This window comes from Cynocephalus volans, chromosome 8, assembly GCF_027409185.1.
Source record: "Cynocephalus volans isolate mCynVol1 chromosome 8, mCynVol1.pri, whole genome shotgun sequence".
Taxonomy (NCBI): domain Eukaryota; kingdom Metazoa; phylum Chordata; class Mammalia; order Dermoptera; family Cynocephalidae; genus Cynocephalus; species Cynocephalus volans.
Genome location: NC_084467.1, coordinates 40,429,798 through 40,444,107, shown reverse-complemented (window position 1 = coordinate 40,444,107; position 14,310 = coordinate 40,429,798). Strand labels below are relative to the sequence as shown.

The 14,310-nt window shown below is 44.5% G+C and overlaps 2 protein-coding genes across 4 annotated transcripts in view; both read left to right on the top strand.

Annotated features, from left to right (window-relative positions):
- AGBL4 (AGBL carboxypeptidase 4) overlaps positions 1-14,310 on the top strand; it is a 1,343,713-nt gene that overhangs the window by 1,098,405 nt on the left and 230,998 nt on the right. The gene's annotated exons all lie outside the window — the stretch shown is intronic.
- BEND5 (BEN domain containing 5) overlaps positions 1-14,310 on the top strand; it is a 48,293-nt gene that overhangs the window by 11,539 nt on the left and 22,444 nt on the right. The window contains exons 2-3 of one of the 3 annotated variants that reach the window (XM_063106133.1): positions 4,523-4,656; positions 6,604-6,988. In XM_063106133.1, coding sequence (XP_062962203.1) covers positions 4,523-4,656; positions 6,604-6,988 — 519 coding nt within the window. Of the gene's footprint in view, positions 1-4,522; positions 4,657-6,523; positions 6,989-14,310 lie in introns of all 3 variants that reach the window. The other 2 variants (XM_063106134.1, XM_063106135.1) reach the window with 2 other exon arrangements.

Genomic DNA, 14,310 nt, shown 5'->3' with positions numbered 1-14,310 from the left:
TGATTGTACAACTAAGAGTGGAATTACTGGGTAACATGGTAATTCTGTGTTTAACATTTTGAATTGCCAAACTGTTTTCCACAGTGGCTGGCCCATTTTACATTCCCACTAGGAATGTATGAACATTCCAATTTTTCCACATCCTTCCCAACACATTATTATTATTATTGTTGTTAATTATAGCTATCCTAATGAGTATAAAGTAGTATCTCATTGTAGTTTTGATTTGCATTTCCTTAATGACTGATGATGTTGACATATGCTTATCAGTATATCCTTTTTTTATTATTCTTTCATTAAACATTTTTGTTTGATGAGTCCATATCGTGCAGCTAGACTTATGGTACGGGCCCTACCCTGATGTTACTTACTCTCCAGTGGGAAAGGTAGACCACTAAGCAGATAATTGCAACATAGTAAGATAAAAGGCTACAAGGAAGGTATGTGCAGTGTGCAATGGAACCTTTGAGGAGGAAGGTGGGGTTTAGTGGAGGCTGAGCAGAGTTTATCAAGCAGGCAAGGAAGGAGGGGGACATTCTCATTAGATGGAAGAGCATGGAGCCTCGGGTATAGGTGGTGATGGTGGGGCCTCCTATCATCAGGTGGGAAGTGGAGTATTACCTCCAAGCCAGGAAGGTGGGCAGGTTTCCACATCAAGAGGCAAGTTTGCCCCAGGCCCCAAGCCAGCAGGCAGTGCCTGCTGAGCTTTATCATCTTCTGGTGCATTTGTCTACAGAAGGCTCTTGTTTTCAAGGCACATTTACTGAGTTGATTTGACCCCCACTGGAGGCAAATGTTATATCCATTTCTACAGAAAGAGAAAAATGGCACTTAATAAGGTAGTAGCTTGCCCAACTTCTCATACCTACAAGGTGGCAGAACTGGTCTTGGAATCCAGGTTGTCTGACTCCTCATTCTTTCCACACCTGCATACTGGACCTCAGCTCTATTAATAGGTATTCAAGGTCATTTATTACCTAGCCCCTTACCTTCCTTCCTCACCTGCCTCCTACCTATAACTGAACCATCTTTTATAACCATTCCAGTCTAAATGTTTTCCCAACTTTCCTCTTTTGGATTCTTTTATTTCTCCCATCTTGTGTGGTCCAGATTCTCACCCACCTTAAATGGCTATCCTTTTATGAATACCAGCTGTTCAAGTGCCATTCACTACTCAAGTTCTTAACATACAAAATTGATCATATTCACAGCATTCTAGCAATGTGAGTAGGAATTATTTACTTCAAGTCATAGATAAAGCAATAGGCTCAGAGAAGTAAAGTAACTTATCCAAGATCACCCAGCAGGTAAGGAGTCTAGCTCAAACACCACCTCCTCTCAAAAGCCTTCCATGGTTAGACTTTACCAAAGTGATCTCTTTTGCTCCTGAAATCTTCTAGTAATTATTTCTCCCTTATTCACATTCTGTATTTGAAGTCTTGGGTTATCTTTGTATACATTTTTATCTTGTGTCCCTGTATTAGTCCATTTTTGTTGCTATAACAGAAATACCTGAGACTGGGTAATTTATAAAGAACAGAGGTTTATTTGGCTTACGATTCTGGAACAGCTGCCTCTGGCATGGGCCTCAGGCTGCTTCTAATCACGGCGGAAAGCAGCTGGCAGCTGATGAGTACAAGCAGATCACATGGTGAGAGGAAGCAAGAGAGAGAGAAAGGAGGTGCCAGGGTCTTTTAAACAACCAGCTCTGGTGGCAAGTAATAGAGCGAGATCTTACTCATTAATCTCCCCTCCCCCAGGGAGAGCATTAATCCATTCATGAAGTATCCGCCCCCATGACTCAATCAGTTTCCAACACTGCCACATTGGGGATCAAATTTCCACATGAGTTTTGGAGGGGACAACACATCCAAACTCCATTGGTCCCCAACTGGGTGTTCATTTGTGTGTGTGCCCCAGGGCCCAGCCTCGATCCTACAGAGTATAAATTCTCAGTAAATGCTAATCTGAAGCATAGGAGAAAAAGCTCTGAACCTGGGTTATATAGTCTGGGTTCTTGGACATTCATGTTCTGACACTAACTTCTGTGACTCTGTACAAAGATAAGCTTTCCAGGATGGGAACCTGTCTGTCCTGCTCTTCCTCTATCCCTAGGGCTGATTGTCGCATGAATGGATGCATGGACTTCACCATTTGGAAACTCATTTTTCTTATTTTCATTTTGAAAGGGTTGAATGAGATGATCTGAGCGTTGTCCTCTGTTCAAATATTGCCTATTTTTGTGAGTCTGAATGATTGCTTCTCTGCACACCAACTGCACACCAACATGATCCTGAGCTACAGAGTTTAAGTTCAAGGAGGCGAAGCATGGCTTATCATTTCCAGTTTGGTGACTGCCTCTCAAACATTTGCCCTTGAACTTGTCAAACTGAAGAGTAGCCCAGGAGCTTTGCCCCCACTACACAAGTTTTAACACTGCTCTCTCATCCACTATATTTCTCTCTGTCTCTCTTAGTTTTTTTACGTGTGTGTACATGCACACACACCCCATTTCATGATAATTTTATTTGAAGCACTCTGTTTAGGTTTTACATTTTAGCAGAGTTTTTTGTTGTTGTTGTTGTTGTTTTGGCTTAGAAAGAGTCAACAGTGATTTATAGCAGGGCAGCTGTCACTGTTTTAGAAAGACCAGTCCATGCTTGACCCATTGGATGCATTTTATAGGCACAAAGAGAGTAAGAACAGGCCATTCTTGTGAAAATAGAACACAAAGATTGCTCCTCTGCTCATCAGGAAAGGCCGTTTTCATCAAGGGAAAGGCCGTAGGGGTGTTCACAAAGACCTCCTCCCTTTTTCTTCCTGAGCTATTCCTTTATACTCCATACCCTGCTTAAGTTATTTCTTTGTTTTTTTAAGTTAAATCTTTATCCACCTTATGCTTAAGGGAATAAAATGATTCAGAGCACACTGATAATAACAATTATCAAATCCCATTTATTGAGTACCCAGTGTATACCAGGCACTGTACTGTAAGTTGTGTGAATTATTGCTGTCATCTCCACATTCCTGTTACAGAGGAGAGACCTGAGCTCAGACGGTCCAAGGCCCTTAGCTACCTCTCCTCACCCTGTCGTGGAAGAGCTGAGGTTCACACTCAGGTCTCTGTAATACTGGAGTCCCACCTCTGATCAATTGTGGCTCCATTCCTAACATTAGCATTTAGGTACATTCTGGAATATTTATGCACTTACAAGTGTCCTTCTCAGCTTTACTAACAAGTTGTGAAGAGAGAAGCCTGGCCTGGGAGAAGTGTAAGAGCATGTTTAACACATGCACGTGTGTGCATGTGCACAGACACATAGCACACGCTCATTCTCACTCACACTCACACACATGCTCACACACGAAGACCCTTGGAGACTGGCTTTAACCAGCTCCTTGGCCACGTGTCATGTCCAGCATTGGGCAACATGCTAGAAAATGCATTTACAATACAGCAGTGGGAACCTTTGAGGAGTATAAGAAACAATAATTCCCAAAGTCTCAGTTCAAGCGCAGGACACAAAGTATTTTACCACAAGGGGCCAGTTCCTGAGCAGGTTCAGAGTTTTACCTCAGGAGCCCTCCTGTTTGAACTTTACTTTTGACATCTCCAGTGAGAGACAGATCTGGGAAATACAGTTTGAAATCTCTACAGGAAAAAAAACAAAAACAAAAACAAAAAAACAAGCCTCTCATCTTATGTGAGGTTGATCTTGAAGAGTAAGCAAGTGAAGAGTGACCCCTTTGCATCTGTGCAGCACTGTACACTTTGGAGTGCACTTGAGTGTGCATTGTGAGCACGAGCGTGCCTGGGCGACGTGCCAGAGGCCTGCTGTCTATCCCTGGCCCTTCCTCAGACTCGCACCTTAAACATGCTTTTTCCGTCCTCTGGGTTTGAGTTTCCTCATCTGTAAAATGAGAAAATTGGGCCGGTTGGTTGGTGAGGTCCCTCAAACTCTGTTGTTCTGTGATTTGATACCAGTAAAAAGTCAGTACGTGTTACTTGTTACTCTTCCCACATCTGCCTGACCTCAGTCTGTCTTATGGCAGGGCTGTGGGGAGGTCCCTGACCTTCCAGCTTAGACTGTACCTCCATAACAGCTGTCATCCCTTTTATGCCTGTTGGTACCTGAGCAGGCAGAAACCCACCAAGTTTTCTTGGGAAGACCCTTGATTTAGAAAGATCTCAGATGTTGAGGGCCATTCCAGTTCCAAGATTCTAGAATTCCATAAAAGACCACCCTTCAAGGTGTACTGACAGAAGCCCCTAAGCAAATTCACTGAGTGCTATTTCAACACTTTGTATGGCAGTGTTTTTAGCAAACACCTTTGATCCTAGAAAAGCACCTGCACTGGTGCTTTTAGAATCCCCGTAGGCAGGAGGGAACAGTCCTTGGGTTTGTTTGTTTTTCTTATTTTTTAACTGGTCTGGCCTCAATTATTTCCTAGCATTTAGGGTTTTGGGCATTTTGAGCATTTTGACTTATAATGAAACTTGTTTTCTTGATATGCATTTTAGAAGATAAATCTGACCTTGAAAACAGTGTGATGCAGAAGAAAATAAAAATCCCCAAACTTTCTCTCAATCACATAGAAGAAGATGGGGAGGTTAAAGATTATGGGGAAGAAGATTTACAGCTTAGACACATCAAGGTAACAAAATCTTTCCTTTTTCTGGAAATATTCAGGAGCATTTTCAGATTTCTCATAGCTAAAGAATTCCAGTCTGGCCTCCTCTCCCCACATACATGTCCCCAGGTGTCAAAGGCCAGAGTTTTTTTCGGGGTGGGTGAGGATTGGGGCAGCTAGTGTGCATTTGCCCCGCTGGCCAATTTTCTCCAGCCTATAGCTCTGGAGAGGTCACTTCCAAGCTCCAGGAATATTAAACAGCTGTTTTGGGGCAGCAGCTTAGAGCCTCACTATCAGATTGCCCCAAACAGCTAAGTGTGGACTCATTGGGAAAACAAGGCTTACAGAGAGGGTTTGTGGGACCCTGGCCTGGACAAAAACCTTTATGCAAGGTTGCATTTCCTTACTGTGTGCCCCAGTTGGTCTCTTCCAGCCTTCACTTTGTAGACCAGCTGAAAATCTTGTTCAGCAAGCTAGCTGTTTTTCTGTGCAATGAGTCCCCAAAGGAAGGAAGAGGGAAAAGAAGGAAGAATTCTTTCTGCATTGACCATGGTCTGATTTTGGACACGAGGTCGAGGATGTTCCCAAGGCATAGTCCAAAAGACACAGTTGAGTTCAGCTTATAGATTCATTGCACCCCTGCTGTGGGCCTGACCCTGTACCAGCCCCTGAAGTCATGGAGATTAGCCAGAGGTTATCCCGGGATCTCATAGTATAGTGAGGCAGACAGATGTGCAAAGTGATCATTACAATTTTAGCTGATAAATTCATCTATACTAGCAGCACCTTATCCTGGCAGATAAAACAGCGTAGGACTTTTGTCATGTAACTTGATCTCAGCGTCCTGGTTTTGTTTTGTTTTCCTTATATTTCCTGAAGCTTAGTGAGAGGTTAAGGCAGGCCTGACCTAACACAGTTAAGTTGTCCAGAATCTCGTGTCCTCAGTTGTCTGTACCTCCCACAAGTGCCCCTGGTCAACAGAGCTCCTAACCCTCCTACCCTGAGTAAGAATTCAGTTGTTCCCATAACTCCTGCTGCCCCTCAGTGGAAGCCTAGTCCACTTGAGCTGGAATTCCTCAGGCAGCTGAACTCCCATCCCCTGGGTAGTCTCTTCTAAAAGAACTTTTCCTCTCTATATCCACTGTCTTGCTGAGGGAGAGGCTGGCAAATGGGGAAAGAGCCTTGTGCTGGAAGTTGGGTTCCAAATTCTGGTTCTGGCTCTGTCAGTAACTCACCATGTGACTCTGAGTATAGTCCTTTCCCTCTCTGTGCCTCAGTTTCCTCACCTGTAAAACAGGGAATTAAACTGAAAGTACCTTCAAGTGCTAGCATTCTTTGAGCTGTTCAGTTGAGAAAACATTTATAAAGCCCCTGCTGAGTGTGAGTTCTGAGTGAGTAGGCAGTGGAGAAAAAAAAAATAAGACATGGTTCTTGCCCTAGATTAGATTATAAAGTTTTGAACATCCTTCCCAACTAAAGCATTCTTGAGGAAAAGGTTACATGGTAGAATACACTTTTTAAAAACATTTTATGTTTTTGTTGTTGAAGAGATTTGAATGTCACTCCCCTGGGATGGCGTGGTCTAGCCAGATTTCTCTCTGATTCTCCACAAGTACATATTGAACACCCCGCATGAGCCTGGGCATTGTGGGCAGTCTGGGGGATGGGGAAGCTGGGAAAGGTAGTCACGCAAAGGCAGTGGTGGAAAAGAAAAAGTGCTAGCCTGGGAATCCAGTCCTGGTTCTGCCACCAACTGACTGTATGGCTTTGCTCAAGACCCTTCTTCCCCACTCTGGGCCTTCATTTTCCCTATTTATGAAGTGAAGGGCTTTGACTAAGTGTTTGCTCAGGTGTCTCCAAACACTGATGTTCTGTGGTTCTGTGATTCTAGGATTGTCTGGGGAAATATTGAGCTGCAGTCCAAGAAAGTCCCAGCTGCTCTTGCCTGAACTGATTCTCGTTGTCCTACAGAGACCTGAGGGGCGGAAGCCAAGCGAAGTGGCGCACAAGAGCATCGAGGCAGTGGTGGCCCGGCTGGAGAAGCAGAACGGCCTGAGCCTGGGCCACAGCACATGTCCAGAAGAGATCTTTGTGGAGGCCTCACCGGGCATGGAGGACATGGACAGTCTGGAGGATGCTGTCGTGCCCCGGGCTCTGTACGAGGAGTTGCTGCGCAACTACCAGCAGCAGCAGGAGGAGATGCGCCACCTCCAGCAGGAGCTGGAGCGGACTCGGAGGCAGCTGGTACAGCAGGCCAAGAAACTCAAGGAGTACGGGGCGCTTGTGTCTGAAATGAAAGAGCTCCGTGACCTCAACCGGAGGCTCCAGGATGTGCTGCTCCTGCGGCTTGGCAGCGGTGAGTGAGTGCCCCAGCAGGCCACCTACCACTCCACACGGGTGGGATGCTTCGTGCCGCTCCTTTTCCAGGAGGGCAACGGAGAGAGGCAGGCCAAGTGCCCCTGAGGCCAGGGAAGGACACAGACTTGGCTCAGCAGTTTCCCCAAGGAAGAGTCACTCCCCTCTCACAATGAATCCCATAGGAGCTTATGTATGCAGCAGCTTCAGCTATGGGAACGTTGGGGAACGTGGCTCGGAGAACACGAGCTGTTGAAATGTTTGCCACTACTCATTTATGCATTTATTCCACGAGAGGCAGTACCAGGGACTGCAGAGAACCTATCCAAGGAGGCTCCAGGATAGTAAGGAGAACTAGACATGATCCTAAAAATATGCATTACTTTAAGCTAGAAAGTGATAAATGCCACAGGAGGGATGCTGATAAAATGATATGGGAGTTCAGAGGGCTGGAGAAGTTATTTGTAACTGAGGGCATGAGGGAGACTTCAGGAAGTAGGTGGGCCTTGGACGGTGGGCAGTGTTTCAAGGTGCAAGAGGAGGCTGAGGGCGGCACTCGTGAGTTTGGGAAAACACCTGGAGCATACTAAAAAGGAGTACTACAAATGTGCTTTGAGGACAGATGATGGAAAGCCTTGAAAACTGTATCAGCATGGGGTGTCTGGACTTGTTTTGGTAGGAATGGGAAGCATTAAAAAGCTTTTGAGCAGAGAGGCACATGACCTTAGGAAGATTAACATAAAGATGTGTAAAACTCCTTTGGTTTGCTCGTAGAAGAATTTAATAGGCTCTTATATTGTACCAGATTTTAACTAACCAGGTTTTTAGGCTTTCTCATCTAAAGTGGTTTAGAAGCAAGAATCTGAGGAAATCTGAAAGGCAGCAGCCTTGACTGAGAGAAAAAATGACTGCTTACCGAGAGGAAAAGACAGAAAAAGTCTTTCAGAACACATGAATCCAGAGTTGTAAAAGATAAAGGCCAACCAGTATTGAGGAAATCAATATAACAAGTTCATAGCCTCTATTGCTCCTGAGAACAGTAATTAATAGCACAAAGTCAGTGCACTTTGCTTGACAAAGGGAATATTCTAGTATAGAAACACCGATTCTATTCCCAAAATTTAAATCAAATATAATTTTGCATTCAAGAAGGATATCATTATCTAGATAATATATCTTTTATCTAAAGCTTCATTCCTCTTTGATTTGTTTAGATAAATGTGCTCTTACCCTAACTAACTTATATTTATTTGTAGGTACCTTTGCCTTTTAAAGTATGTCCTCATGGTAGCGTTTCAGGAGATCTTTGGATGGCCAAGGAGTCAGCAAAGAGACCTTTTTGTGCCCTTGTCACAGAGAAGGCAACTAGATGGGGACTTGCCCGCAGGTACTCAGCAAGGCAGAAGCAGAGCTCTCTCCTGACTCATGGGCTAGTCATTTCCCCAATCCCCTGCTCTGCCTTTGCCTTGGCCATTGTCCCAAATCATAGCCTGTAGAGTTCATAGTAACATCAAAGGTCACATGTGGTGTACAACTTCAAAAGTTATTAAAGTTCTTTATTAAAATAAAATCTCAAAAATCTGTGGAAGCTGTGTTGGTCTTGGAGTATGGGTAGAGAGTAGAGAGAGAACTGAAATTTTCAGAGAGAAAAAATGTTTACTGATCTTCAAGTAAATAATTTTTATTTTCATTGTACTTTGTATGCTATGCCCTTTGTAAGCTTCTCAGGGGGAGAAATGCACAATAATAAAAACTCTTCACTCCATTATTTTGAGACCGGGGAAACTACCTCTTTTGCATTCTCACGAGCTGAGTTTAAAATCCAGAAACCACTCCTAAACACTGTATTTTGCATCAGTATATGCCACTTTTAGTCCTAACACACTTAGACAAACTTGACCCTGACCATCAGTTTAGCATCTTGATCTTTCTAGTTGCTTCCGTTCCGCAAGCCTTGAATGGCATCATGAGGGCCAGTGGCTAGCCCTTCCCTGATCTGGGTCATTATCATCATCACAGTGGGATGGACTAAACAAACCAGCTCATGCTGCAGGTATGCGTGGAGCACCCGCCATGAGCGCCCACCTTATGTCTTTGGGGCCACAGGCATCCCAGAATATCACACCCACTGTCCCTGACCTGTGAAAGCATAATTCTGTTGTTTAACACATGTCAGTTGAGAATGGTAATGTGCCAAGTTCTAAGACAAAGTCACAAGAATTATAATAAAAGGGTTTCTATTCTTAAGAGGAGGTGGTATGTTTTCATGGAAAGAGTATAGTCTTTGGAACAAGGCAGGCTTGGATGCAAATCCCAGCTTCCCTACTTCCCAACTCTGTGGCTTTGGGAACCTTCTTTTCTTTTCTTTCCTTCCTTTCTTCCTCCCTTTTTTCTTCCACAAATACTTACTGGTCTCCTGCTGTGTGTCAGGCATTTTGCCTAGTGTTGAGAGTTCAGTATTTAAAATACAGCCTTACTTTCTGCCCTTGAGTAGCTCAAAGTTTGATGTGGGGGACAGATGCTGAAACAACCAATGATAGCACAATGCAAAAATGGCCACCACAGGGACAGAAGCTTAGAGGGTTGTGGGACAGCAGAGGAGGGGCACCACCGAATTGTGGGGGACCTGGGAAGAAAGGCTTCATGAAGGAAACAACTTCTATGCTGAAGCATGAAAGATGAATTTTTGTTATCCAGGCAGGAGTCAATGGGTGGGAAGAGTGAGAGGAGCAATGAGCCTTGGTGTTCTCGTCTATAAAATTGCAATGATAACATCCCCCTTACACCCTTGTGACACAGCATTCTGGTGATGCTCAGTTACTATTAGCTCCTTTTCCAAATCATTTAGTGGAGGAGCTAAGACAGGGCCAGTTTGGCTTTCAGCTGTGGCTCCTCCAACCAGTAGTTGGCTATATGACCTTGGGCAGGTTAACTGACTTCTCTGTCTCTCAGGATCTTCCATTATGGAAGGTAGACGGGGTTATGTCTGTTCATTTGTTCTTTCAGTCAGTCAGCTAACATTGATCAAATTCTTCTTAAGCCAAGCAACCTGGGGAGAAATGAAGATGACTAAGTCATTGGGAGTAGGAAGAGGGTAGTGATGGAGGTGAATGTGTAATTAAAATGCAGTGTGACCAGTTCTGGGGCAGGGGCTAGCATTTGGTGGTAGAACTGTCTCTTGATGAGTCTGAGAAGATACCCCCTTGCTGTAACAACTCCTGACCTGTAAACACTCCCCAGAAACAAGGCAGAGAGCAGCCAGAAAGTGAGTAAGAGATCCTTGTCTGACTTCTAGCCTCATGTGCCCTCTAAGGAACACATCCTGGCCTGGGGTTGATGTGGGGACTGGGCTGTGCCACCCTCTGCCCCCCAGACCTGACTTGAATGTTGTTCTTGGAGGCATGTCCTTTAGTATTTTCACCTGCACACCTCACCCAGGGTCCTTTGTCCACCTTGGGAGCTGGATCATTCCCACCATAACAGGCAAATTCAGAGACCAGGGAGGGCAACAGGTCAGGAGATGTTCTGTTTTAAAAGGAAGGCTCCCCGCCTTGAAGAATCATTGCTACTCCTCCAAGCAATACGGTCCTGCAGGCGGTGGATGGGAGTGGGTGGGGAGCAGTAGATTGGCCTCTTGAGGCTAATGGGGACCCTGGAATGGGGAGCAGGGCCCTTATAAGCCAGGAGCTATAATGGTGCACCTTGTGGAGGTTGGGGGCAGAAAGGTGAAGCCACACCAGAAGGGCGGGGATATCAGGAAGATGGTATAAGAAAGATGTTTCAGAGGTTTCACTGAATGGTTCACTTCATTTGTGCATTTATCAATTCTTCTTTCATTTATGCCACACAAAAATACAGGATGGAAAGATTCTCTACAACATGGAGTCATGGAGTTATGAAAGAATTTAGAGAGAATATAGCTGTTTCCCTCATTTTGCTGATGAGGAAACAAGCCCAGAAAGTGTCACTGGCCTCTTCCCACGGGTCTCCTGACACCTGGTCTTGTGTGCCTCTCTCTGGACTCTCACCCTACATGGCCTTCTTTAGCCCTTAGACTTCATTGTTGCTGACATGGGGATGACTCCCCACCTCCCCGCCAAAAAGTACATCTCTCTTTGTAAAACAGAACCTTGTCTATGATCTTAGCATGGGAAACAACCCCTTCTGATGGGAAGGAACCTCACCTTCCTCCCCTCAGGGTCCTTTCTTTCAGGGCCTCTGTGAGAGTGTCAAAATTAAATGAGGAAGCATGTGTAGAGTTTAGCCCTGTGAGCAGCATAAAATTAAATGGGGAAGCATTGTAGCTTCTAGCCCTATAAGCAGCATATTGTAAGCGTTCATTAAATGCCAGTCCCTTTTTCCTTTTCTTCCCTTTCCTGCCCACCCTCCCCCAAAGAAGTAAATGCCAAGGATGCAGAAAGCATGAAGACATTCCAGTTTACAAGGTACAGGTTTGTGTGTCTGTTCATTCATTTATTCTCTCTTTTATTGAATAAACATTTATTGAGTATATGCTTTGTGCCAGGACTGGGTTTGGTGCTGGGAATATAGAAACAAATGAGACAGAATCCTTTTTATTAAACATGCACAAGCTGGTGGGTTAGAGTAGTGATTTTTAAACTGAGGGTTTGCAGCTTCAAAGAATTCCAAGGGGCTGAGGGCAAGTGGGACAGTAGACACCCTGTGGGAAAGGTGACCTCCCATTTATGAGAATGGGGTAACTCTCAGGTCTCTCTCTATTCTCCTCAGCCAAATTCCCTGTTCTTAGAGAACAAATACCAAGGCTTAGCTGTCCGCCTCAGTTTTTAACACTGTAAGTACCACTTCATTTCGGTATGACTCGCGTAACGTTAGTTCAAGTAAAGCTCTAAAGGGCTCCATGAGGAATATAAAGAGGAGTAGATGGAATCCTTGTGTTCAGGATGCACACAAGTCTAGCGGGGAGCACAGACATGCACACAACATGACCCCATGCAGAATGAAATCAGTGCTGTAATTGCAGGAGGGAGACAGATGATGGTTTTAGATTTTGTATGTGCTTTGTCAGGGAATGTTAGGCAGAAATGATGAATTCTGACCAGAAGAGGCATAGATAATAAGAATAATAACAGTAATTCATATGTGCATGACACTTTACTGGTGATCAAAGCACCTTGACATTTTTATCTCATTGGACTATTTCGATAGCATTATTGCAAGGCCGGGTAAGGATTATTATCTCCATTTGAGAGAGGAGAATGCGAAGAGAAGAGATAATGTCCCTGTTGGCTAGATCATAAGCTGGTTGAAATTTTTGAAGAAAGAGAAAGCGATTGTGGTCTGCATATGTGTCTTGGCTCTTTAGAAGTGGATTGCTAACACCTCTGTAACCCTCTGAGTTTGTGCCTTGTGCTCTGTCCAAGGTCCGTTAAAATACCAGCTTTGATCTTTAAAATCCTTTGCGGTCTAAGCTGGTTTCTTTAAGCCCAGGTCTCTGATGGTGCCTTAGAAAAGACAGCTAATGTCAGTCAAATGCTTCCTGCTGGTTTTCCCTTGTACTGGAGGCAACCTGGGCTTTAGCAACAGATTTTTCTTGGGTTTGAATATCAGCTCTCTTAATTCATTGCTTGTGTAACTTACAGCAAATGATTCAGCCCTTCTCAGTCTCTGTTTTCTCATCTTTTGTAAAAGACGTAAAACTGATTTTTTTTTTCTAATTTTTTTTTTTAAAGATGACCCGTAAAAGGATCTTAACGCTTGACTTGGTGTTGTCAGCACCATATTCTCTCAAGTGAGCTAACTGGCCACCCCTATATAGGGATATGAACTTGAGGCCTTGGTGTTATCAGCACCACACTCTCCCAAGTGAGCCACGGGCCGGCCCTAAAACTGATATCTTAATGCCTACCATCTACAGGCAGGAAAGCCAGCTCAATAATTAAGAGCCTGCATGGGCCCTGAAGTCAGAAATACTGAGGTTTTGAACCCTGGCTTTTTCACATTCTGATTTTGTTACCTTAGGCAAGTTACTTAACTTCCTGAGCCTTAGTTTCCTCATCCGTAAAAATGATAGTACCAACCATTATGGTTCTTAAAAGGACTGAGTGAGCAAATGCAGTGAAGTTGTCTGCCCAGAGGCTGGCACGTAGTCAGTAGGTCCTACGTTAAGATCTAGGATCACTTGAGGATGTACATGAGATTATGTATGGTGCTTGGCACATCGTGGACACTCATTGTCCTAGTGGGACACAGATGTGGTTGTCTGGCATGCCTTAATCTTTGGCCAACCCCTAATGACCCCTGGAGATTTCTTGCTTCCCCTTGTAAGTCCTCAGAAAGCATATTTGAATAGTCCATTTTACAGCGATGCCTGGACTTGATTTCATGCTCACTGGTCTGCAGTTTGTAGAATTCTTCCCCTTCCTTTTCTGGGCAGGATTCCATCTTCCCATCTCCAGTTCTCGACCACCCCTATTGACCCCCTCGATTCCTCCAGACATCACTAGTTATGGCTCAATTTCCTCTTTGTCAGCGCTCTCCTGCTCAGGACTGTTTATCTCAGAGCTCTTTTTCATCTCTTTCAGCTGTCAGTTCATTCTCACCAATGAGCAGAGGCACTAAAAGAAGTTGGGCTTTGAGAGGAGGCTGAAGAGGACAGGAGAGCGCCGTTTGTCCTGTCAGGTTTTCTTATCCCCATGGCAGAGGCGAGTCCCTGGAGGCCACAGGCTGCCTGCCGCCTCAGAGTCAGTAGTGGAGTGGGGCCAAACTCTACTGTGCCCTGCACCTCCCCAACCTGGATGGCAGAAAGAGATCTAGTAGTGTGAACTGGAATAGCTTATCTGAAAAATATTGATCATCTTCCCCTTTGAAGGACTTTTTTGCACTGTTGACCAAATCAGAATTAGCCACAGTTCATCTCAAATTATTTAAAAGTTGATTTCAGAGTCGCTGAACAATTCAAGATCCTTCTTCCACTTTCTCCCTAGAGTTCAATTTCCTGAGGTCCGTGGGTATAGGGCTGACAGAAAGCTATAGGCTGTCCTTTTGCTAACTGCTCAAATACCTAGAACATCCAGAGGAAGTTGCTGGGCTTTCCACATTGCCAGAATAGGAATATACTGCTTCTCCATGAGAGCAGGGCTTTGCCTTCAGTATCACCATGTGCGGGCTTGTTTTCCGCTAGATCTGCCAGTTAGGAAACAGAGGTGGGAAAGAGTTCATTACAGGCAAGGGACAGTCTCTCTGAACACCTGCTTTGGGCCAGACAGGAAGTGTTTTTCATACGTAAGACAACCTCAGCAGTAGATAGGATCATCAGATGAGGAAACAGGCTCAGAGAGATTA